Genomic DNA, 26,565 nt, shown 5'->3' with positions numbered 1-26,565 from the left:
AGACAGAGGAGACAAGGAATGAAAGATAGAGAAGAGTGAAGAGATGCAGAAGACAAGGGATGGAAGAGACAGAAAAATGAAGATGCAGAGGGGACAAGAGATGGAAGAGACAGAAGGTTGGAGAGATGGAGAAAACAAGTGATAAGACAGAATAAGTGACAGAAGAGTGAAGAGAGAGCTGAGAGAGGAGATATAAGAGATGCAGATCTGAAACCCCCCTCCCCAATGCATGCACACACACACACACACACACACACACACACAGTATGTACACACACACTATGTACACACACACACATATACAGTATGCACACAGATTTGTGCATGCCCACGCACACACACATAGTTACATAGTTACATAGTTACATAGTTACTTTGGTTGAAAAAAGACATACGTCCATCGAGTTCAACCAGTACAAAGTACAACTCCAGCCTGCTCCCTCACATATCCCTGTTGATCATAAAATCCCTGGATTAACATCATTGGCATTACCTAGTAATTGTAGCCATGGATGTCATTCAACGCAAGGAAAGCATCTAAGCCCCCTTTAAATGCAGGTATAGAGTTTGCCATAACGACTTCCTGTGGCAATGCATTCCACATCTTAATCACTCTTACTGTAAAGAACCCTTTCCTAAATAAATGGCTAAAACGTTTTTCCTCCATGCGCAGATCATGTCCTCTAGTCCTTTGAGAAGGCCTAGGGACAAAAAGCTCATCCGCCAAGCTATTATATTGCCCTCTGATGTATTTATACATGTTAATTAGATCTCCTCTAAGGCGTCTTTTCTCTAGACTAAATAAACCCAGTTTATCTAACCTTTCTTGGTAAGTGAGACCTTCCATCCCACGTATCAATTTTGTTGCTCGTCTCTGCACCTGCTCTAAAACTGCAATATCTTTTTTGTAATGTGGTGCCCAGAACTGAATTCCATATTCCAGATGTGGCCTTACTAGAGAGTACACACATGTACAGTACATACACCCACACATGTATAACATGTATACAGTACGTACACACACATACATACACAGTACTTACGTACACACACACACACACACACACACACACAAACTATACTGAGCATGGCCAGATTTGAAACAAGGTCACATAGGCCATGGCCTAGGGCACCAGGAAGCAAGGGGTGAGCAGCTGATGGCACACTCAGGTAGTTAAATTGCCAAACATGTAAATGGTTGATGTCACAGACCCGATCAGGGGCAGTGAAGGACATTACAGGATGGGGGAGAACAGCACAGGACGAGGGAAGCACAGGATCGGGGCAGCTGGGCAGTGGCCGTGGGTTGGTGACAGTGGGCCTGGGGCAGTAAAACGAATCCGGCCCTGGTACTAAGAGAATGGATGCTCACTGAAAACATTCAATCACAATAAGAGAAATTCCGGTTTCTGAATTCCCTGCACTGAACGCAGGTTATCTCTCCCCTTCCCACATGTCTCATTTCGTAGACCCCCCCCCCCCCCATTAATCTTGTAGCTGTGGTGGGAGTTCTCGTACCATGATTTGTCTGGCGATGTCCCTCAGGTCCTGGGCATGGTATCCGCTGCTGCCAGCTGCCTTCCCCTAGAAGGGAAAATGGTTTAGTAATAATGACTCACCTGTAGCTGATAATACAGAGAATATCCCCCCACTATCATCTGCAAGACACTCACCTTCTCCTCCATGGCCCTCAGTGTAGTGTCTGCCTGCTGCCAGAGGGAGGCACCCTCCAGCGCCAGCTGCAGACTCCGCTGGTAATCGCTCAGTGTTCCCTGCAGTCTCAGCCACCTATCGGGAGAGGGAACAGAACTGTGGAGGTGCGGACCATACTCGTGCATGCAGGTTATGTCTCACAAAATTATTTGGGAATGTTTTCTTTATTGTATAAGGATGGCTCTAATGCTGCATACCCACTTCCTGTCATTGGCCCGCCCACCCCTCTATCAACCCCCACTACTGTCCCAGGTGGGACCCAGAAAAACCTGGTCACTGTATCCAGTGGGGACACAGACAGCAATGAGGATTTCTATACTAGCCCTATAGGCTCATCCTCATATTCCTCAAACTATATCCTCCCATCTACTCCTCACATACCCCCACTTCCCCCATGGATGCCCCTTCCTCACATTCTGTTGAGGTGTTTCCGCCGGTTGGCTGTGCCGCGGGTCTCGGGTCCCCCTTGTTTCTCCAGTTGCTGTGCCACACAGTTCAGGCTCTCCTGTAGGGTGCTGTAATACAGCTGCTCCTGAGAAAGAAGAACATTGGTGAATGTAGATTGTTAGCTCCTGGGGCTCACTGACAAAGCAGAGAGACAGACAGGAATGTTGTACAGAAAAGTCTCCGTTTCCCCAGATTCTGGACAACAAGCAGTGAATTTGCAATGTGTAAAATGACAATGCAGAGCTCCTCCCCAGTGACAGCACAGAGCCCCACCCCCCTTCCCATTGCACACCTGCTTGAGGTCCAGGATGCGGCGAGTCAGCTGCACTTTGTCCAGATTCTCATCCAGCAACACAGAGAGTGTCGGGTTCTCTTCCTGGGAGGATAATAGAAGATTTAAACAGACCAATCAGAGATTGTGTGTAAATGTATGACAATCCTGTGATTGGGGTAAGGAGGATAGAATAGGCTGTGAGGGGACAGAATAGGCTGTGAGGGTAAGGCGATACCATAGAGTATGAAGGGTGAGGGGACAGAATAATGTGTAAGGGGACAGAAAAGGGGGTTAGGGTGAGGGGACAGAATAATGTGTAAGGGGACAGAATAGGGGGTTATGGTGAGGGGACAGAATAATGTGTAAGGGGACAGAATAGGGGGTTAAGGGCCAGAATAGATTGTGAGGGTAAGGCGATACCATAGAGTATGAAGGGTGAGGGGACATAATAATGTGTAAGGGGACAGAATAGGGGGTTAAGGGATAGAGTAGGCTGTGAGGGTAAGGCGGTACCATAGAGTATGAAGGGTGAGGGGACAGAATAATGTGTAAATAAAGCAACAAATGAGAGAATTGGCTCTTGGGTGCATGAAAAACAATAAATACCTTTTATTAATCAACAATATATCATGATCTAACACCATGTAAATACAAAACTCCAAAATATGTAGAAAAATTAAAAAATATATATATAAATCGACGCGACGCTTACGTGGAGTGCGTGGTGGGCGGGGCTGGGAACGGATGTGGCCACTATAAGAACGCCATGATGGCGTTTTGGTAACATGCTCTCCGCTGCTGCCTTTGAAAAAGCCGTTAGTAAACGGCGAAACATGTCAGGCTATCGCCAGCAAGTCAGCTCTGTCACTCTGCCGCTTGGGACTCTTCACCCATCACCACACTGAGACATTGCCAATATCTAGTTGGACTGGTAACTATATTATATCACTGTGATCAATCCATCCAGCTCTGGACCTGTATTTTGAATGCTGGAACCTGTTGTTATCATTATCCAAGTCACACTGCTGGCAGGAATACGTTTTAGCATGGCTACAAGTGCATCTGTGCTTTAATCTGCAGCTGAGGTTCATTACAAGTGGACAATTGTCATTTGGATCTCTGCTGGAACGTTTTTTTTTTGCTTTGGCTTCATCATGCATGCCTGCTATTAATGCTGACTGATCTCTACATGCTGCTGCATATCTACATCTTGTTGCACGCCTTGAAGTCTTTTATACTAACAGCATGATGTATTCCATCATCTTCTGATGACAGTTGCTTATCTTTCCATTTGATGTCACTTCACCCCTGCGAGTGGGGGGTGTTATTTTGTGGAACCTACAGCAGTACCATTTGATACCTTTCCCAGGGCCGGATTTGTACTGTTTACCGCCCAAGGCCCACTTTTACAAGCCGCCCCCTGACACACACACATCACATTTTTCTAAGAAGATTTGCGCCACTAGAATAAACATCACTCATCACCAGCTGAAGTTCAGAGGATTTATATAATTTTTAAGGAGATGCATACAGCAGCATGTTCATTTATGACACCTCAGCCTTTACATTCTCTTGGGGCAAGAGCTTGACAGTGATACAGATCTCATATTACACTAGCCATAAGCAGGCAGCTGGCCCGACAGGGTGGAAATATTGAAGAGTGAAAAAACTTAAACCCCAAACAGATTAATAAAGGGAACCCTGGCAATCAAATCAGTTTTCCAACATGTTATTTTGCATTCTGCACAGTGGCATGTGGTGTTTGTGAGGAATCAGGACCCACAGACATTACATTTTCACCTAGTTTAGCTGTTTTATGCAAAGTATTTTAATCAATCACTTGCTAGCTGTGATATATACAAATAACCATTGATTATATTTATACCTATTAACTTCAGGATAACAGTAAACCGCTAAAAGATGTAGCATTCAGGTATAGAGTCAGACAGCTACATTTATTTAAGTACCTGATCGATGACTCATCTGCTGCTCTCCACAAAGTTCCTCTGACTTGCTGCTGTCCTCCTAGTAGCCCACCGCTCCTGCCCGCATGTCTGTCGGCATGAAAGATGTACCTCCCCTGGGCCCTGGCTTGCTGCTGTTCCCCTTGTTGTACCATACCGCTCCGTCCCGCTTGTGTGCCCGCTGGTCTGCACAAAAGATAAACCTCTTCCTCCTCCACAAAGTTCCCCGCTTGCTGCGCTGCCAGGGTGGGCGCACATGGCTGCAGATCATCAGCGGCGCTTCTCCGAACATTGCCCAGTGACGCGCTGTGTAATTCAAATACAGTAAGTGAACAGTGATGTCACTTCCTGTATACGGCGCTTCACTGACTGGGCAATGCTCGGAAAAGCGCCGCTAATGATCTGCAGCCATGTGTGCCCACCCTGGCAGCGCAGCAAGCGGGGAACTTTGTGGAGGAGGAAGAGGTTTATCTTTTGTGCAGACCAGCGGGCACACAAGCGGGACGGAGCGGTATGGTACAACAAGGGGAACAGCAGCAAGCAAGCATATCTTTCATGTGACGGACATGCGGGCAGGAGCGGTGCGCTACTAGGACACAAGCGCTACATAGATGTATAATAGAAACAGCTGATCTGCCAGCTGTAACGGCGCCCCAGCCAATCTGCCGCCCTAGGCCATAGCCTTTGTGGCCTGCCCACAAATCCGGCCATGACCTTTCCTCCTTGCTTGTCACCACATTGGCCCCTGCGAGTGGGGGGCACAAGCTTATGGACTTTTGAATTTTTTCCTCAGTGCCAAGGATGGGACATTGATATTGCTCTATAATGCCTCATGCTAACGCTTTCAAACCAGCCATATGATTTTTTGACACAGTGTATGGATTAGGCCTATGGGAACTGCAGCCCCATAGCCATCATCAATCCCTATTCATGTCACAGGGTTCTAGAGCCTGAGTGGTTTTATTGGGCAGAGCAGAGATTTATATATATATTTTTTAATTTTTCTACATATTTTGGGGTTTTGTATTTACGTGGTGTTAGATCATGATATATTGTTGATTAATAAAAGGTATTTATTGTTTTTCATGCACCCAAGAGCCAATTCTCTCATTTGTTGCTTTATATACCTTATCGTTGGCAGGTTGCATGAAAAAGTTGGTCTTATATGTTCAATTATTAAACATTACTAAAGTTCTTTTTCCCCATTCATATCTAGGCCTCCCCCTTCTTCTGAGTAATTTTTACATATAGAATAATGTGTAAGGGGACAGAATAGGGGGTTAAGGGATAGAGTAGGCTGTGAGGGTAAGGCGGTACCACAGAGTATGAAGGATGAGGGGACAGAATAATGTGTGAGGGGACAGAATAGGGGGTTAGGGTGAGGGGACAGAATAATGTGTAAGGGGACAGAATAGGGGGTTAAGGGCCAGAATAGGCTGTGAGGGTAAGGCGATACCATAGAGTATGATGGTTGAGGGGACAGAATAATGTGTGAGGGGACATAATATGGGGGTTAGGGGACAGAATAGAGGGTTTGGAGACAGAATAGGGTGTGAGGGGAACGAGTAGGGGGTTGGGGGACAGAATATAGTGAGAGGGGGACAGAATAGGGTGTGAGGGTAAGGAGATACAATAGAGTGTGAAGGGTGAGAGGACAGAATAGGGTGTGATGGGTGATGGGGCATAATAAAGTGTGTGTGTAGGGTTGAAAGGACACAGGGCCGGGCCGAGGCATAGGCTGGAGAGGCTCCAGCCTCAGGGCGCAGTGTAGGAGGGGGCACACAATTCATTCAGCTGTCATTCCTAATTGTGTTTGAAGCAGAAAGAAATAAGAAAAGGGGATACATAGCAGTGACTGCAAGCCAGATAACTAGATATTAAGGTGTTGGGGAGGTTGTGGGCCCTGTGGCACCTCGTAGTCTAATAGCAATCAGTGTGTGACAGCTGGGGTGGGAGGGATGGAGGGGCGTACTTTGGTGTCTCAGCCTTGGGTGCTGAAGGACCTTGTCCCGCCTCTGGACACAATAGGGTGTGAAGGGTGACAGGACAGACTAGGGAGCGAGGGACAGAATAGGGTGCGAGGGGTCATAATAGGGTGTGTGTGTGTGTGTGTGTGGGGGGGGGGGGGGGGGGGTTGAGGGGACTTAATACAGTGTGAAGGGTGAAAAGACAGAATAGGGAGCAAGGGACAGAATAGGGAGTTAGGGGACAGAATAAGATGTTTGGGATAAGGATAGGGTTTGAGGGGTGAGGGGATGCAGAATAGTGTGAGGGGTGAGGAGACACAATAGGGTGTGAAGAGTTCGTGACTCAGCATTGGGTCTCACCTTTTGTCTCATCCATATCTCCAGCTCATCTGCCTTCTTATTAAACTCCTGAAGTCCTTTAGCTCCACCTACTGCCTTGCTGTGATTGGTAGCTGATTGCTTCAGCAGCTGCCATTGGTCCCTTAGAGATTGCAGCTGAGCGCGAGTGGAGCCAGTACTCGTCAGATGATCCCCCATCTGCAAAAGAGTGTAAGTGTGAGTGAGGGGAGAGAACAGAGAGATGACTGCAGGGAGAACACAGAGATGGCTGTAGAGTTGTAGCGAACGGTTCCAGGTGAACTTTGGGGGTTCGCGTTCGCCTGGACCAAGCGAACTTTTGCGGAAGTTCGATTCGCCCCATAATGCACTATGAGGGTCAACTTTGACCCTCTGCATCACAGTCAGCAGGCACATTGTAGCCATTCAGGCTACACTAAGCCCTGGAGCCCCCCCCCCCCCCCCTTATATAAGGCAGGTTTGCCGGCCATTACACTCACTCGTGTGCCTGCTAGAGACAGTCTAGGGACAGCTGATGCAGACTTGTTCTCCTAGGGAAAGATTAGTTAGGCTCTTGGTCTTGGCTTGCTCCTGGCTGATTGTTATTGCTAAAATAGCACCCCTCAACAGCTCTTTTGAGAGATAATGTTTTCCAGATGTGTTTTTTGTGTGTGTGTGTTGCTCACTGACATTATACAGCCCTATCTGTTGCAGCTGGACCTTGGTAATTGTTATTACTGTGCCAGCCAGGCCCTGCCTAACTATCTATACTGGGACACCTACCTATGCCTACCTAACTACTGGGGCACCTACTTACCTATACGGGGACACCTACCTACCTATACTAGGGGACCTACCTATGCCTACCTACCTATACTGGGTCTCCTACCTATGCCTAGCTAACTACTGGGTCTCCTACCTATGTCTATCTAACTACTGAGGCACCTACCTATGCCTACCTACCTATACTGGGACTCCTACCTATGCCTACCTACCTATACTGGGACTCCTACCTATGCCTAGCTAACTACTGAGACACCTACTTATGCCTACCTACATACAAGAAGATAATAAGGTCATTGCTTCATTGTGGACAGACCAAATTTGATCAGCTGGACAGTCACTGTTGTTCTATCATTGAGCTACCACAGCCCGGCGACCAAATGGGCTTGAAAACCGCCACGGCCTGCACTCTCGCCACGGTGTGCACCAGTCCAGCACGGCCGTCACTACGCAAACAGCTGTTTGCGGTGCATTACACAGTGAGTTTGGTGTGTCAGTGTAAAGCAGAACTCTAATTACACTCCCTGATTGATGTATACACATGCAAGATGTTTGAAAGCACTTTAGGCCTGCAATTTAGCATTCAATGTCATTTCTGCCCTTAAAACGCTGCTTTGCGTCACATCCAGATTTTTCCCCAGGTCTTTGGGCATGTATCCCACTCCGCCATGCCCCCCTCCAGGTGTTAGACCCCTTGAAACATGTTTTCCATCACTTTTGTGGCCAGCATAAATTTTTCTATTTTTCAAAGTTCGCATCCCCATTGAAGTCTATTGCGGTTCGCGAACCGAAAATCGGAGGTTCGCGACATCTCTAGTGAGCATAGAGACGGCTGCATGGAGAGAGAGAGCAGAAAGAAGACTGCAGGGAGAGAAGAAGAGGGACGACTACAGAGAGCCCAGAAATGGCTGCAGGGAGAACACAGAGATGGCTGTAGGGCCAACACAGAGATGGCTGTAGGGTCAACACAGAGATGGCTGCAGGGAAAACAGAGGGATGGCTACAGGGAGAAAGCAGATAGACGGCTGCAGGGAGAGAGCAGAGAGATGGCTGCAGGGAGAGAGCAGAGAGATGGCTGCAGGGAGAGAGCAGAGAGATGGCTGCAGGGAGAGAGCAGAGAGATAGCTACAGGGAGAGAGTAGAGAGATGGCTGCAGGGAGAGCAGAAGGCTGGCTGCAGGGAGAGCAGAGTGATGGCAGCAGGGAGAGCAGAGTGATAACTGCAGGGAGAGCAGAGTGATAACTGCAGGGAGAGCAGAGGGGATGACCACAGGCAGTACAGTGAGAGCAAGGAAGGATGATAGAAGTTTGATTTTAGGGTCAGTAAAGGTCACCTGATTAAGCCTTATCCTGGAGGTATGGTGCTCCCCGGTGTCACCCTGTTCTGGGCAAAGCCAGATTTGCTGGTTGCTGGGATACTGCAGTTGCCCCTGGAATCGGCTTTCCCCCTGCTGGAGGAGGATATAACACCAGTGTTAGTATTTGATACTGTACAATGTAACATTCCAGGAGGAATCCAGGAGTTTCCTGAGTGAATGCCCAGTGATGTCAGAGAACCAGAATTGAATTTTTGTAGAAAGCCACATGATTTGCATGCTTACCACAGAGCCACCAATAGGGCACCATAGGGAGGTAGATTCTGAATGTCATTCAATAGCAGCAGCAGCTGTCTGTCATACACACCTCAGATACGTATGACATTGTTTTACTTTTCATCTCAGGCACACTTCTATACTTACAAATAGTATATGATTGTTTATGGTTTTATATTGCATAGAATAAAAAGCCTGCCTAACTCCCTCTCATCTGTATCTAATCACAAGTTGTAATTTGTCACCTAACTGCCACGGGAGATAAGCTCATTTGAAAGCACAGGATTTTAACAATATGTTGGCTTCCATGAAAGCAGGAAGTAGAAACAATGCAGACTTATTGTAGGATTTGTATCAGCTGTAGTAAATAAATGTTTTTCTTTAAAGGTTATTATGCTGATGCTTATCTTTTAGAGCAGAGCGGAAGTTGTGAGTTCAGATCCGATTGAAATCCTCAGGGCCCTTTCCCACTGGCGCGGTGCGGCAAATTGCCACACTACTGCAGCAGCCTAATGAAACCCTATGGAGAAGGTCATACTTCCCACGTTACGGTACACTGAGCCGGAAGAGCCTAATCAAATGTTAGTGCAGAACTACGTTACCGTGTGGGGGCCGCGTCGGGCCTGGAAGTGATGTAAGTCTATGGCGATGGTGGGTTTTTTAAATAGTTGAAGTCGCGATGTTGTGGGGCGCATGCGTGGGATAGAATTTCAACAATACGTTTTCACATTATACCCAAAGCAGGAAGTGACTGCAAGCGCGTGTCACTTCCTGCTTTGCTGGTGGCCAGACAGGGAACACTGTGTACTAGAGCGGTGATCCCTAAAGGCCTATTTTTGGCAATGCGCGCATGGCTGACGCCAGTTTGCAGTATGAAATCAGCCTCAAAAGTAACTGTCATTGGATAAGTGCAACGCATCACACTGACGCATCGCATTGACACATCACACTGACACACCACAATGAAACATCACACTGACACGTCACACTGACACCACAATGACACATTGCACTGACACATCAAACCGTGCTGTGCCTGAGATAAGGGCAGAAAGTTACACGCCTAAAACAGCCAGGAAGACACAGGAGGAGAGGAGAGCCCCATTTGCCCACAGAGCTTACACTCTAAGATAATCTATGTACACTCTACTAACCTCGCCTTACTGACACACAGCAGCTTATCATAGCGTAATCCTCTCCTTACTGACAGTCACACAGGTGACCCAGTCAACCATTATACGGTCACCTGTCACCCCTCCCCCATGTCCTGTCTGAGGCCCCGGGGCATTGTTCTCTCCTCCATAGTAACCGGCCCGGTTACCACACTAACACTGACACTGAGAGGCGTCAGACAAGAAATGTCACCATTATATTCTAATGAGGTCATGGGCCAGAGAAGCCTTCAAGGGGCTGCACTGGGAGGGGATAACTGTTACAGAGAATTCAGTGATATTTGTCTTTACTGAGCAAAATCCCATTTTCACCACTGAAGGTTTTTCACGGTTATATAGTTAGTTGGGTTGAAAAAAGACATCCGTCCTTCAAGTTCAACCAGAGAAAAATACAGTACATCTACTTTATTAATCATTTTCAAACTGGTCGCTGTGTGCAGTGGCGTAGCAATAGGGGTTGCCGAGGTAGCGACCGCATCGGGGGCCCTTGGGCCAGAGGGGCCCTCCCTCAACTGCAGAATTAGCTCTCTATTGGTCCTGTCTGTCCTGCACCCTTACATATCCCAGAGGATCCACAAGAAGGTAAAAATCCCAGCATGGCCTGCAAGTCCTGGGGTCAGATCCCAAAGCAGCTAAATACAAATCAATGGTTCCGTTGTATATGCAAAGCAGCTTAAAGGGTACCCGAGGTTAGAGATATATGGAGACTGACATATTTATTTCCTTGTACACAATGCACGTTGCCTGGCGTCCCTGCTGATCTTCTGGCGTAAGTAGTGTCCGAGTCAGTCAAAAACCTGGACCAAGCACATGGCTAATCCAGTAAAACCTGAGTTGACTGAGTCAGAGTATCGGATCTGCTGCATGGTTGTGCAGGGTCTGGGGCTAAAAGTATTAGGCCAGGGTCACACTTAGCAGAATCGCATGAGTTTTCCCATAGAACATTTTGGAAAACTCATGCGATTCTGCTAAGTTTGACCCTGGCTTTAGAGACACAGGGTCAGGAGGATAGCCAGGCAACTGGTATTGTTTAAAAGGAAATAAATATGGTAGCCTCCATATATCTCTCACCTTGAGTTCACTTTAAAGCGGACCTGAACTCAGAACTTCCTCTTTGCTCTAAAAGATACACAACAGCATAATCACCTTTAAGGAAAAAAACATTTCTTTGTTACAGCTGATACAAATCCTGCAATAAATCTGCAGTGTGTCTACTTCCTGCTTTCATGGAAGCAGACATAGGGTTAACATCCTGTGTTTTCAAATTAGCTGCTCTGCCGAGGCAGACAGCTGACACAGCTGAGAGATCAAATTACAAATTGTAATTAGTCAGAGATGAGGGGGAGTTAGACAGGCTAAACTCTCTAAATACATACATGGCGCATTTCTCTCTGTTTTCCTTATGTCCTGTTTAAGAGTTAAGGTCCACTTTAACTTAAATCCCCCTCTTAGTACTATGCAGCCCTCACTTTCAATGTACCTGGTCAGGAGCCTTTTCAACATCCACTTCCTCCAGAGCTTCATGCTGTGATCGTCTCCAACACCTCTGTCTCAGTCCCGCCTCCCACACAGACTAAACACCCTGAGAGGGCTGGTGCACACCGAGCGGCTTTTTGGGCGTTTTCAGATCCGCTTGCGGCTGCGGATCTGCTTGGTCAATGTATCTCAATGGGGTGGTGCACACCAGAGCGGCAGGCGTTTTGCAGAAACGAAAAATGCCTGGGTGAGGCATTTTTTGGATTTCAGGTGCGTTTCTGCCTCAATGTTAAGTATAGGAAAAACGCAAACCGCTCTGAAAAACGCCTGTTCAGAGCGGTTTTGCAGGCGGTTTTGTTACAGAAGCTGTTCAGTAACAGCTTTACTGTAACAATATATGAAATCTACTATACTGAAAACCGCAGCAGCAATCCGCAAAACGCTAGCAAAACGCCATAGAAAAATAAAAAAAAGCGTTTAAAAATCTGCTAGCATTTTGCGGATCTGCTAGCGGGTTTTGGTGTGCACCAGCCCATAATACTGCAGAAAGCAGCACCTCTGGCCTCACCCATAGATCCTGCTGCTAACTCCTTCAGCTGAGCTGCTCAAGGTCACATGATCTAACATTCAAATTAGGATTTGTAGCTGCAGAAGCCTTGTTTTACACAGAAAGGTCACAGGGGGGCGCTGTGATTAATAAGGGATCAGACTGTGTGTATAAATGTTACAATCTGATTACCGATACGTTGGGTGTGTGGGCATAACTCCATGACTTCCAATGATATCATGATGACAGCAAACAATCGGGAAATGTGAAAGGTAAGATTTCATTAGATTGGATTTGATTCCATGGTTTTGATGCATAAAGATGGATTTTATCTCCAAGCTGCAATATTAGGAGGCCACACACATTCCAATCGCTCATCCCAATAAAAGATCAATAAGTGGAACTATCAGTAAAATGGTGATACAATGACACCCCCAACCATTCATCCTATTGCCCATCGATGCCAATCATGAATGCACCAACCGATCTGTCATCAATCACGGACCTCTCAATCGATATCACAACCAAAAAGTTAAGGATTGAAGCAATCACATTGCTGCATTTATGGACAATGAAATGTGAATGGAAAAATGAAATTTGGTAGTGCAATAGATGTTGCTCCTAAACAGCATGGTAAGTACTCATTAGCTCTGACAGACAATCAGTGGAGGATGGGTGTGTGTAAGGCAGCATAAGAGGTCATTTATAGGGGCGGAGCATCAGCTTGGCCGAACCCTCAGCATCATGCAATCCCCCCCACCACCACCACCACTTATCAGACACAAACACTCCCAACATACCTCAGTGTTGTCCTGCCAAGGCTGGGCTGTCTGAAGTGTTTCATTGTGCGCAAAAGCTCTTCTATTCCCATCAAGGCCAATTCCATTGGGGGGTGCCTTCCTTTCACCCTGGGGGGAGGGACTGAGAGATGACGGGCGCTGCAACAGGAACACAAAATCACAATGTAATAATCCTGTGAGATCTCCCCTACAACCCCCCCTCCCCCCATAACATGACATAACAAGGGCAGCACTGTCATTAACTTTTAAGTATGTCAGTGCCAGTGCCAGATCAGGCTCACCAGCAGACATCAGATAATGGACTGGCCATATACACCACACAACCTGCCTGTACAATCTTCAGGTATTTTTTATTCACAATCTACTGAATTGAATCCACACTGCAGAGCTGTTGTTGAAATTATACAAAGATTGTACAATCAAATTAGAAAATGTGTGGTCTCCACACGTGACAGAGACGGGTTTCCAGTAATCACTGAAAATGGAGACAATGAGCCTCATTGCTCCAAACGATCACACCAGGCATAGAGAGATGTCCCGTCTGATCTGTGTCTCCCGAGTGTCACACACAGCCAGGTAACCATCAGATCAGATAGCCGATACTTCTTAACCACATGTAACGTACAGTGCATGCAGATTTGCACTGAATGCAGAATGTCACTATTGTGGAAATACTGAAGACCAAACCACAGGATAAAGGTGAAATAAAGTAAAGGTTGATTTACAAAAGTGCAGGATATGTACAGGTGAAAATGCAAATAAACATACATACTGTACAAGCGTATTCAAGCAACTGTACAAAAATAGCAATACGACTGCAAACAACTGGCAATATGATTGCAGGCGAATGTCTTGCGATCAGACATACAACAAACCAAATATACAGTATATACAGTGAACCCCGGACCCTGTCTAACTAAGCTAACTAACTAATATATATACACAACAATATACGTTCAGGCATAGTACATAATGCAGCAGGCAATTGGAACGTCATACAAGCCAAGATCATATACCAGGAAGTCAAGCAAATACTATCGATAACCAGAGAATAGTCGGGAAAGCCAATATCATACACAGGGAAGTCAAGCAACCAGTAATCAGGAAAACATACAAACAGGTACAGGTAACAGGAATCAGGTAACAAGTATCAAGGTAACAGGAGCAGCGACCAGAACACAGGCTCTTGGGCCATCCACATCAATGAACCAGGGGTCGAGTGGAGCGTGGACGCGGGTGGACGACGTCCACCTGCTTTTTTCAGAGGGTGGACGTCATCCACCCTAGCATCTATAGTGGAGGGGAGCAGCGCAGAGAAGGAGAGCTGTGGGATCAGTGGTGGGGAAGGGGGAAGTCTCCCCCCTCCTTCCCTCACCTTGGGGCTCCCCCTCCCTCGCTCTCCCCTCCAGAAATATATATATAGGCTTAGGTAGGCTACCAGATCCCCTATTAGTCATGCAGCAGCAGATTCCCGCCTGACTCCCCTTTCATGTATCAAGCATAGGATAATAGTTACAAGCATATATTCTCGTTGGGGTCCTGGGGATGGGGAGCGGAGCCTTACTTTTGCTGGTCACTTGGGTGGGGAGATGGCCAGGTGATGGCTGGATGGTGTAATGGTTAAGGGCTCTGCCTCTGACACAGGAGACCAGGGTTCGAATCTCGGCTCTGCCTGTTCAGTAAGCCAGCACCTATTCAGTAGGAGACCTTTGGCAAGTCTCCCTAACACTGCTACTGCCTATAGTGCGTGCCCTAGTGGCTGCTGCTCTGGCGCTTTGAGTCCGCCAGGAGAAAAGCACGATATAAATGTTATTTGTCTTGTCTCGAGGAGGACAGTCACAGGCAGCCAGGGCAGGGCGACAGGCACACGTTCTGCGCGCTTCCATCCTCCTATCGCGGGGCCAAGCGCGGGGTGGAGTCTTACACTGCCTCCAAGAGACAGCGCCGCAGCCGTTGCTGGTCTTCGCCCTCATCACCCCCAGCGGCACCAGGGGGCGGAGCCAGAGGGAGACTTAAACGCAACCAAGCCGGAGCCCGCAGCCGCCGCAGCAGTGAGTACAATTTAATTAACAATATGCGGCCAGGGCGGCAGGAGCGTGGCGCGGCGCCCTGAGTGATCGCTCCGGTCGCTCAGGTCAAAGGCCGGCCGTGCATATACCCCTGCCTACATATACTGGGGACATATACCCCTGCCGACATATACTGGGGACATATACCCCTGGGTACCTATTTTGGGGGAACGGCTGTCAGATTATCTGCATTTTTGAGGAACCGCTGTTAACAGATTAAGTGGATTTTGGAGAACAGCTGCCAGATTATGTGTATGTTAGGAGAACGGCTGCTGTCAGATTACGCATATTTTGGGGAACAGCTGCCAGATTGTGTATGTTTGGGGGACCACTGCTGCCAGATTACATGTATTTTGGATGTTACGTGTATTTTGGGTGATCCGCTGCCAGGTTTCTCGTATTTTGGGAAACTGCTTCTATATTATGTGTATGTTGGGGGAACTGCTGCCGCCACATGGTCTATTTTGGGGGAACCACTGCCATATTATCTGTATTTTGGAGGAACTTCTACCAGATTACGTGTCTTTTTGTTGAAATGCTGTCAGATTACATCTATTTTTGGGGGATACACTACTGCAGAGCTCAAAATTCTCTGGCAGACCTTTTACAATACTGCTAAGGTCATGTATATTTGGCTCCACCCATGACCACGCCCACATTATGTTTGACCACGCCCATTTTTGGCGCGCCACAGGGGTCTTCGGGGTGAGTCCACTCACCTCTTTTCCTAGGACTAGACCCCTGCAATGAACTAGCAAAGGAGTTCTGTTGGAGCTGGATTTATATACTCTGCAGGATGGTCATGTGACCTCTTCCAAGCCTGCAGAGACACAGTTCTTGAATACAGAGACCTCTGCTGGTGGGCAGAGGGGACTTCAGGAGGATTGCAAAAATGTTCTTGCTGAGAGAGGGGACATCTGCTGGTGAACAGAGGAAGTCCATGCGAAAGTTCACAAATTTCATCAGCAGGAATAGATCGTGACACCACAACACTAATAAGAAGTATTGATAGATGTGTCATCCTCCCATTACAGCTGCAGAATCTTCAGTCAGAGTCTAGAACTGTAAAGCCAGGCAGTGGGTCAGAACCTGGAAGAACTATGAAGCCTTAGGGCCCATTCACACTAGAAATCGCTTAACGCTAACGCAAAATGCTGAGCGGTTTTCTGGCATTTTTTCCTAGCGATTTTTCACTGTATACAGAGCGTTTTTCCAGCGATTAGCGTTTTGCGATTTCTAGTTCAATTCAAATACTTTTATTGAATCGATAATCGCTCAGAAAACGCTGCATGCAACGCGTTTGCATTTCAGCAAATCGCTAAACGCTTAGATGAGAACACTTCCATACACTTTCATTGTGCACACGTTTTTCAAATCGCTAGCGATTTTCAGCAAAGCTGAAATCGCTCTGAAAACGCACAAGTGTGAATGGGCCCTAAGGGTGGGTTACAACTGTGAAGAACTGTGAAGCCTAGTGGTGGGTCAGAATCTGGAAGTACTGTGAAGCAAAGGGGTGGGTGAGAAACTGGAAGAACTGTGAAGCTTGGTGGTGGGTTAGAATCTGGAAGAACTGTGAAGCCTGGTGGTGGGTCAGAATCAGAAATAACCGCGAAGCTTGGCAGTGGGTCAGAATCTCACGGACACTGCTGGCTGCTGCTGACCACGGAGGAGTCCATCAGTCATAGGTAAGTGTTTCACTGCTGTAGGAGCAGCTATGATCACATCCACCAATAAGTAGAGATTATCAAAGAAATAAGCTGTCTGGGTATACTGTCATACTGGTCCAAGCCCTCTATCCCATAGAGCCAAATCAATCCATGCTGTACACTGATGAGGACCAGAAAGTCACAAACAAGCTGTCTGCATGTGGTGTTGATATGGCTCTGTAGAATGTATAAGCTATAGGATTGCTATACACCAGCGGTTCTGGGTGTATAGCCTTGCTTTCAGGGGCATAAAAAAAAAGATGATTTGCATATTCAGTAGTGATGCATTGTGGGTAACCACACTTGCCTTATACTCTGCTAGTGGTTCTGGGTCACCATGAGCTATCTGGGTACTCTGTAATAATAAATGCAGTAGTTGCATATCATTGGCCCAATGCCAAGCTGCACACAATTTGCACTACAGTTGCATGGAAGCTGAAGTTATCAGCAGCTCATTGATCGTCCATCACTACCAGTTTACCTACAAGACTCCCTTCACTGGGGCTCAGGCCTGTCAGGCAGTCATTGTGTCTGCTAATACCTTTGTGACACCACTAAGGGAAGCAAGCAGGGATGGAGAGATTTCGGCTTCTGACAGCACGATCTAGTCAATTTTGGTGATGGAGCTTTCATATTGATGGCAAAGTACAACTGTTTTTTTTTATCCCCGTTTCACTTTTCCCTTAAATGACAATGGCCTCAATTCACTAAACTTATCTCCTGTCTTTAATAACTCTTCTAGAGTTGTTACCATGGTGATAAGGCATGTAGTATTCAGGAAACATTTTACCTCAGGCAAGCCTAAAGTTAACTCTTCTGTCTTTAAATTAACTCTCCAATCCTTAAAATAACTCCAGAGTTAAAGACAGGCTGTTAATTAACTGCGTGTGAAAATAACTACAGAGGAGGTAAATTAACTACAGAGGAGGTAAATTAACTACAGGAGAGGTAACTTAAGGAATGAAGAGGTAAGATAACTCTCTCACGTGTGGAGGTAAATTTTCTCTTGCCTTATTATCTCCAGCATGATCTTAGTGAATTGAGGCCAATGGCCTCAATTCACTAAACTTTTCTCCTGTCTTTAATAACTCTTCTAGAGTTGTTACCATGGTGATAAGGCATGTAGTATTCAGGAAACATTTTACCTCAGGCAAGGCTAAAGTTAACTCTTCTGTCTTTAAATTAACTCTCCAATCCTTAAAATAACCCCAGAGTTAAAGACAGGCTGTTAATTAGCTGCATGTGAAAATAACTACAAAGGAGGTAAATTAACTACAGAGGAGGTAAATTAACTACAGAGGAGGTAAATTAACTACAGGAGAGGTAACTTAAGGAATGAAGAGATAAGATAACTCTCTCACGTGTGGAGGTAGGTTTTCTCTTGCCTTATTATCTCTAGCATGATCTTAGTGAATTGAGGCCAGTGTGCTCTGTCAAGTGCTGCAGAAGAGGTCATAATAATAATATGGTAGGACATTAGACTATGATCATGTTAGGATTAGATTGTGAGCTCCTCTGAGGACAGTCAGTGACATGACTATGTACTCTGTAAAGTGCTGCAGAAGAGGTCAGTGCTATATTAATAATAATATGGTAGGACATTAGACTATGACTATGGTAGGATTAGATTGTGAGCTCCTCTGCATACAGTCAGTGACATGAATATGTACGCTGTAAAGTGCTGCAGAAGATGTCAGTGCTATATAAATAGATAATAATAATATGGTAGGACATTAGACTATGACTATAGTAGGATTAGATTGTGAGCTCTTCTGACGATGACTAAGTACTCTGTAATGTGCTGCAGAAGAGGTCAGTGCTATATAAATACATCATAATATTAATAATAATATGGTAGGACATTAGACTATGACTATAGTAGGATTAGATTTTTACCTCCTCTGAGGAAGTCCGTGACATGACTTTGTACTCTGTAAAGTGCTGCAGAAGATGCCAGTGCTATATAAATACATAATGATAATCATGTGAATTCTGAAGCTGGGAGAACAATGAAGGGTTAATTCCTGAGACAGAACTTCCTGGGTGAGGTCAGTCCGCTCCTTATTCCTGGTACAAGGAATGATCTGTTCCATGCAGCTCTGAGTATTGGAGGGGTCACAGGGCGGACACCCCCGGGGTGTATGAAAGGAAGGATTCACTGCACATTATATGAGAGAACATTCCCCGGAATATGATTATCTGCTGTGTCTACTTACTGACAGCCTGAAACACAGAGAATATTCTGCATAATATCATACAGTATCTCACAGAAGAGAGTACACTTCTCTCATTTCTGTAAATGTGTTAGTATATCTTTCCATGGGACAGCACTGAAGATATGACACTTGGATACATTGTATAGCAGTCAGTTTACAGCTTGTATAAAAACAGTATATATTTGCCATCCCATCAAAATAGCTCAACACACAGCCATTAATGTCTAAACTGCTAACAACAAAAGTGAGTACACCCCTAAGTGAAGAATTTCAAAACGTTGCCCAAAGTGTCAATATATTGTGTGCCCACCATTATTTTCCAGCACTACCTTAAGAGGACAACTGTAGTGAGATCTATATAGAGGCTGCCATATTTAACTACCTGCGGACCGGCGTAGTTGAAATCTACGGCGGGCAGGGGGCGCTGCGGTTCTGACCGGACGTAAACTGTAAGTCCCATTCACCGCGCGCCCCCCGCCGCGCTGTCCGCTCTGTCTCCGCCGCAATAAGCTGCCCTGCCGCCTCTATGACGGCAGAGCACTGTGAGCCGGGCAGGAGCCGTTTTCATTGACTCCTGGCCCTGTCATTCATGTAAGCCGTTCCCATTGGCTTACATGGAGTGACAGGGTCAGGAGCCAATGAAAGCGGCTCCTGACTGGCGCACAGCGCTCTGCCGTCATAGCGAGGGTGCTACCAGGGACAGAGCGACGTGACTGGCGGATTTTAGCGGCGATTCGTCGGGAAGCGGCGGTTTACTGTATCAGCATCCTCTGGTCCTTAAGGGGGCAGAGGGTGCTGGTATGCAAGTGTTTAAGCAATACCAGTTGCCTGGCAGCCCTGCTGATCTATTCGGCTGCAGTAATGGCTGAATCACACCAGCAACAAGCATGCAGCTAATCTTGTCATTTCCAACATTAATGTCAGAAACACCTGATCTGCTGCATGCTTGTTCAGGATCTATGGCTAAAAGTAGTAGAGACAGAGGATCAGCAAGATAGCCAGGCAAATGGTATTGCACAAAAGGAAAAAAGAAACATGGCAGCCTCCCTACAGTTGTCCTTTAACTCTTGGGATTAGAGTTCACTTGAGCTTCACAGGTTGTCTCTGGTATACTCTTCCACTCCTGATGAAGCTGGTAGATGTTAGAGACCTCTCGCTCCTCCACCTTCCGTTTGAGAATGCCCCATAGATGCTTAATATGGTTTAGGTCTGGAGACATGCTGGGCCGGACCAACACCTTTACTCTAAAACATTTTTTAGCAAAGCAGTGGTCTTCTTGGAGGTGTGTTTGGGGTGTTATGTTGGAATACTGCCCTGTGGCCCAGTTTCTGAAGGGAGAGGATCATGTTCTGCTTCAGTATGTCACAGTACCTGTCAAGGTACCTGTTGGCATTCATTTTTCCCTCAATGAACTGTACCTCCCCAGTGCTGGCTGCCCCAAACCCTGACACCAGGGGCGCCAACCGTCCCGTTTTCGCCGGGACCGTCACGGGTTGGGGGAGGGGTCCCGCTGTCCCGGGATAGCCCCCCTTGTGTCCCGGCAGGCAGCAGAGGAAAAAAAAAGGATCAAGGCGCCAGCCGCGGCTTTGGTGTGCGGGATGCGGGTCAAGCTTGTCCCCCCTCCCTCCGAATGTGCCCCCCAGTGTCCCCCTGTATGGCGAGATACGAGCGCAGCAGAGCGGCAGTCTTACCATCTTCCTCGCGTACGGGCATCTCTTGCTTCCAACTACTTCTCGTGACGTCACAGGAAGCGGAGAAGACGAGATGCCCATATGCGAAGAGGAATGGTAAGACTGCCGCTCTGCTGCGCTCGTATCTCGCCATACAGGGGGACACTGGGGGGCACATTCGGAGGGAGGGGGGACAAGCTTGACCCGCATACCACAGCCGCGGCTGGCGCCTCGATCCTTCTTTTTACCTCCACACCCATGGGCACCCTCACTCTTCTCCCCACCATTCAGATAGAGATATATATATATATATATATATATATATATATATATATATATATATATATATATATATATATAGATATATAAAATTTTGACTAGGGGTGTGTCAGGGGGTGTGGTTGGGGGCATGGTCGAGGGCATGGCTTAAGTGTCCCGGTTTCTCATCTCAAAAAGTTGGGAGGTATGCTGACACTCCTACCAACATGCCTAACTGTAGGCAAGACACACCGGTCTTTGTCCTCCTCACCTAGTTACCTCCACACGCTTACCACCATCTGAACCAAAAACGTTTTTCTAGGTCTCACCAGACCACAGGACGCGTTTCCAGTAATCCATGTCCTTCCTTAGTCTACTTGACTTTAGGAAACTGTTTTTTTTGGCTTTCAGGTTCATCATCTTTAGAAGAGGCTTCCTTCTGGGACGACAGCCATGTTGACCAATTCGATGCAATGTGCAGTGTATGGTCTAATCACTAACAGGTTGACCCCACAACACTTCAACCTCTGCAGCAATCCTGCCAGCACTCATACATCTATTTGCAAAAGGCAACCTCTGGATATGACACTGAGCACATGAACTCAATTCCTTTGGTCAATTATGGTGAGGCCTGTTCTGAGTGAAACCTTTTCCTGTTAAACTGCTATATGGTCTTGTACACCGTGCTGCAACTGAGCTTCATCTTTATATAGAGCAACAACTCTTTTTTTCTTAATTCTTTGCCATGAGGTGCCATGTAGAACTTCCAGTGCCCAACATGAGTGTGTGTGAGAGCGATAACACCAAATTGAATACACCTGCTCCCCATTCACACCTGAGACTTTGTAACACTACTGAGTAGCATGACCCCATTGAGGGAAAATGTCTCAATGGGCAAAATTTTGACATTCTTCACATATGGGTGTGCTAATTTTTATTGCCAGCAGTTTAGTCATTTATGGCTGTGTGTTGAATTATTTTGATGGGACAGCAAATGGACATTTTGAGCTCCTGATTGTAGTTTGTGAGCTCCTCTGAGGACAGTCAGTGACATGACTATGTACTCTGTAATGTGCTGCAGAAGAGGTCAGTGCTATATTAATAATAATAATAATAATAATAATAATAATAATAATAATAATAATATGGTAGGACATTAGACTAGGACTATGGTAGGATTTGATTGTGAGCTCCTCTGAGGACAGTCAGTGACATGATTATGTACTCTGTGAAGTGCTGCAGAAGCTGTCAGTACTATATGAATACATAATAATAATAATATGGTAGGACATTAGACAACTCTCCCAATTCCCCATAAAAGTTCTGATTATTCCTGAGGAGGGTGTGGTTATTGTAACATGTACTATATGACAGAGTGGTTAGAAAGTGTTGGAAGGTGTTATAAAATCTCTATCACAGAAGGATATTGAGGGGGATGGGGGGGGGGGGTTACTTTCTATGGTCAATGTATAGGGGAGGTAGCGCCTGTGATGTTTGGATGCCGTGTTTACTAAAAAGATATGGAAGACGCCCTGGAACTGGTATAACATATTTTTATTCATTAGGGAATAAGAAAACATACAGAATATTTACAATCCGTTCTGCACAGATCACAGAATCAGCTTTCAAGTTACAAAATCTAATCACAAAATATCCAGGAAATGTAATAATAAAATATAAATAATAATTTAATAATTATCTACACAACACATTGGCACCCCAAGAGCTCACAATCTACAATCTCTGAAGGGTCTGGATCTGAACACAAGACTAGCAGATATAAGCTGTCATAAATCATAAACTGACAGTACAGCATATTAAACATGTTATGTGGCCAGCAGGGGGAGCCAAACTGGCAAACACCAACCTACATGACTTTTACCACTGATGGGGGATACTTTGCAAGGGGAGGGGAAAGAAAAAAACCCAGCCCCCCGCCCCCACTGAATAGCCCCTCTATGTATCCTTAATATAGTAAGTAAGGGGCTGAATGTGGCCATACACAATTCATTCGAATCAATCACTTTTTCAAATTGTTTTCCTTTTATCAAAATGATCAATTGTATAGTAAAATCTAAAATGTTTTTTGTTAGATTTTCTAATTTATTTTTTTTCAGATACGGTAAACATCTGATTAGATGTGTTGGAAAAGTCAGGTAGAAAAACACAAAAACTGAACGTTTTATTTAATTTTTTTTTTAATTTTTGGGAAAAATGTATCAAACGCATGGTGTATCTGCTCCATCGTTTAAATTATTCGATCTAGTGGGAAAAAATGATCAGAGAGGTACGGTAGTTTATTAACTACTTTGGCTGCCCGTGCCATTTTAAGAACTGTGATTGTTCACGAGGTCAGGAGCCAATGAAATGGTCTCTTTAATCGATCCCGGATTGCGGTGATTGACTATGCCCTGTTTATGTCATACAGATGAACAACAATAGGGAAAAAAATGTTGGTTTGATACTTGATTTTAATAAAATAGGTTAGAGTTAGGTGTGTTTTATTCTATTAAACGTTATTCCTGGGGTCTGCCTTTTCGCTTAAAGGGAAGGTTCAGGGACTAGCTAAAAAAAAATAAAAATCCATTTCCACTTACCTGGGGCTTCCTCCAGCCCGTGGCAGGCAGGAGGTGCCCTCGGCGCCGCTCCGCAGGCTCCCGGTGGTCTCCGGTGGCCGACCCGACCTGGCCAGGCCGGCGGCCAGGTCGGGCTTCTTCTGCGCTCCATGGTGCGTTTCACGCCGGCGCGCTGACGTCATCGGACGTCCTCCGGGCTGTACTGCGCAGGCTCAGAACTACTGAGCCTGCGCAGTACAGCCCGGAGGACGTCCGATGACGTCAGCGCGCCGGCGTGAAACGCACCATGGAGCGCAGAAGAAGCCCGACCTGGCCGCCGGCCTGGCCAGGTCGGGTCGGCCACCGGAAGCCTGCGGAGCGGCGCTGAGGGCACTCCTGCCTGCCACGGGCTGGAGGAAGCCCCAGGTAAGTGGAAATGGATTTTTATTTTTTTTAGTTAGTCCCTGAACCTTCCCTTTAACTAAATCTCCTGGGTGAGGTGGCCAATCACAGCAGAGCAAGCCAGGAGGGGATTCTACAGGAGCGCGCGTGGGTGCGTGTGGTGTGTGTTCTGTATGTTAGCAAGGATCAACTGGACACTTCTAGGGACAGGAATATTGGGGGGGGGGGGGGGGGGGTTATTTTAGCAGGGGTAATCAGGACCCTTCTACTGCTGCTGTTATACTGCCCCCTTGTATCCTCCACACCCAGCCCCCTATACTGTCCCTTATTACCTCCACACACTTATGGACTGTATACCTCAACCCCTTATACCCTTCACTTATCTCCACCCCCCCTCCCCAACACACACACACACACACACACACACACACACACGCTATTGCTGATGTTTTGCATTGGTAATACTAAATGTATTTGGTCCTGCTAGTAAAGCTTTTTTGGATTTGGACTTCTAGGGACAGGAATATAGGGGAGGCTACACACTGGGGTAGGGCTGGTTTCAGGACTTTTCGCTGTACACAGTACAGGAAAAAGCCTCTCCACGCAGGCCGGGAATAGCCGGACTCCGGGGACTGTCCAGTCTGCTGTATGATGAGGATCATTCCTCCATCAGACTGTGTCCGCTTTCCCCATGACCTCATCCTATCCCCCCCCCCCCCCCCCACGCACACCAGAGACAGCCTAACCCTTTCCTGACCGGCATTCCAAGGAGGAAGAGAGTGTGACAGTGTCACCTATTAACCCTCCTCAGTCCACAGCACATAGAGTGTGAGGTATGGGACATCTAAGGAGGGGGGGGCAGAGAAGTGAGAGAGAGAATAGAGGACGGTGTCAGAAGAGAGATGGGGAGAAAGGAAATGAGAGAGAGGAGACAGATAGTGAGAAAGAGAATGAACAATAGAGGGGTAGAGAGAGAGTGAGGGGTGGTGGAGAAGAGCATGAGGTGTGAGTGGATGGAGGAGAGAGAGTGAGGGGTGGTGGAGGAGCGAGAGAGAGGGGTGGTGAAGGAGAAGAGAGAGAGAGGGGAGCTGGAGGAGAAGAGAGAGTGAGGGGTGGTGGAGGAGCGAGAGAGAGGGGTGGTGAAGGAGAGAGAGTGAGGGGTGGTGGAGGAGAAGAGAGAGTGAGGGGTGGTGAAGGGGAGAAGAGAAAGTGAGGGGTGGTAGAGGAGAAGAGAGAGCGAGGGGTGGTAGAGGAGAAGAGAGAGCGAGGGTGGTGAAGGAGAAGAGAAAGTGAGTGGTGGTGGAGGAGAGAGAGAGAGAGTGAGGGGTGGTGGAGGAGAGAGAGAGAGTGAGGGGTGGTGGAGGAGAGAGAGAGAGAGTGTGAGGGGTGGTGGAGGAGAGAGAGAGAGAGAGAGTGTGTGTGAGGGGTGGTGGAGGAGAGAGAGAGAGAGTGTGAGGGGTGGTGGAGGAGAGAGAGAGAGAGGAGAGAGAGAGAAGAGGAGAGAGAGAGAGAGAGAGAGAGTGTGAGGGGTGTGGAGGAAGAGAGAGAGAGAGAGAGTGTGAGGGGTGGTGAAGGAGAGAGAGAGAGAGAGAGAGAGAGAGAGAGAGAGAGAGAGAGTGTGTGTGTGAGGGTGGTGAAGGAGAGAGAGAGAGAGTGTGAGGGGTGGTGAAGGAGAGAGAGAGAGAGAGAGAGGAGAGAGAAAGGAGAGAGAGAGAGAGAGAGTGTGAGGGGTGGTGAAGGAGAGAGAGAGAGAGAGAGTGTGAGGGGTGGTGAAGGAGGGAGAGAGAGAGAGAGAGAGAGAGAGAGAGAGAGAGAGAGAGAGAGAGAGAGAGAGAGAGAGAGAGAGAGAGTGTGAGGGGTGGTGGGAGGAGAGCGAGAGAGTGAAGGGTGGTGGAGGAGAGAGAGAGAGAGAGAGAGAGAGAGAGAGAGAGAGAGAGAGAGAGAGAGAGAGAGAGAGAGAGAGAGAGAGAGAGAGAGAGAGAGAGAGAGAGAGAGAGAGAGAGAGAGAGAGAAAGAAAGAAAGAAAGAAAGAGAGAGAGAAAGGAATGATCCTCATCATACAGCAGACTGGACAGTCCCCGGAGCTGCGGGCAGTGGAAGAAGGCGGCGTGGGAGCGATCCGAGCTTATGGGGCTGGAGGAAGCCCCAGGTATGTATAAACCTTTTACCTTTCATCAGCTCTGGTTTCCTTTAAGCCAAACATAGAGGCCAAAGCATGCCGAGCACTCTATGCCATCAGGGAAGTACTGTACCATCTTAAACCTCCAGTAAAGGTCTTGCTGAAAGTGTTTGACAGTGTCACAATACTCTACAAAGTGAAATGTGGGGGCCCAATCATCTATCCAGATCAATCAAAATGGGAATGTAGCCCCACTAGGAATTCTGTAGACACCTCCTCCATGTCCATCGAAGTACCTCAAACATTGCCTTCCGAGCAGTTGATTCCATTACTGCTTGGGATACAGAAGAGAGTGATGCCCTACTGGGCCCACCTACAGAACAGCAGCCCTGACTCACCCCACTATAAAGCCATGCAGCACAATAAAGGCCATGAAAAGCTGTGTATCCTGAAAGTAGTGGTCAATTCTATGCCCCCAAATCCACAGCCACTGTCCACCG

General features: G+C 46.9%; 1 protein-coding gene across 8 annotated transcripts in view; it reads right to left on the bottom strand.

Annotated features, from left to right (window-relative positions):
• LOC137504345 (spectrin beta chain, non-erythrocytic 5-like) overlaps positions 1 to 26,565 on the bottom strand; it is a 76,746-nt gene that overhangs the window by 45,622 nt on the left and 4,559 nt on the right. For 6 of the 8 annotated variants that reach the window (XM_068232638.1, XM_068232641.1, XM_068232643.1 and 3 more), the window contains exons 3-9: positions 13,071 to 13,208; positions 8,818 to 8,934; positions 6,726 to 6,902; positions 2,453 to 2,536; positions 2,127 to 2,245; positions 1,674 to 1,788; positions 1,519 to 1,584 (exon numbers count right to left, since the gene is read on the bottom strand). In XM_068232638.1, coding sequence (XP_068088739.1) covers positions 1,519 to 1,584; positions 1,674 to 1,788; positions 2,127 to 2,245; positions 2,453 to 2,536; positions 6,726 to 6,902; positions 8,818 to 8,934; positions 13,071 to 13,208 — 816 coding nt within the window. The remainder of the gene's footprint in view (positions 1 to 1,518; positions 1,585 to 1,673; positions 1,789 to 2,126; positions 2,246 to 2,452; positions 2,537 to 6,725; positions 6,903 to 8,817; positions 8,935 to 13,070; positions 13,209 to 26,565) is intronic. The other 2 variants (XM_068232640.1, XM_068232642.1) reach the window with 2 other exon arrangements.

Source organism: Hyperolius riggenbachi, chromosome 4 (assembly GCF_040937935.1).
Source record: "Hyperolius riggenbachi isolate aHypRig1 chromosome 4, aHypRig1.pri, whole genome shotgun sequence".
Lineage (NCBI taxonomy): Eukaryota > Metazoa > Chordata > Amphibia > Anura > Hyperoliidae > Hyperolius > Hyperolius riggenbachi.
This window is presented reverse-complemented; position numbering and strand designations above follow the sequence as displayed.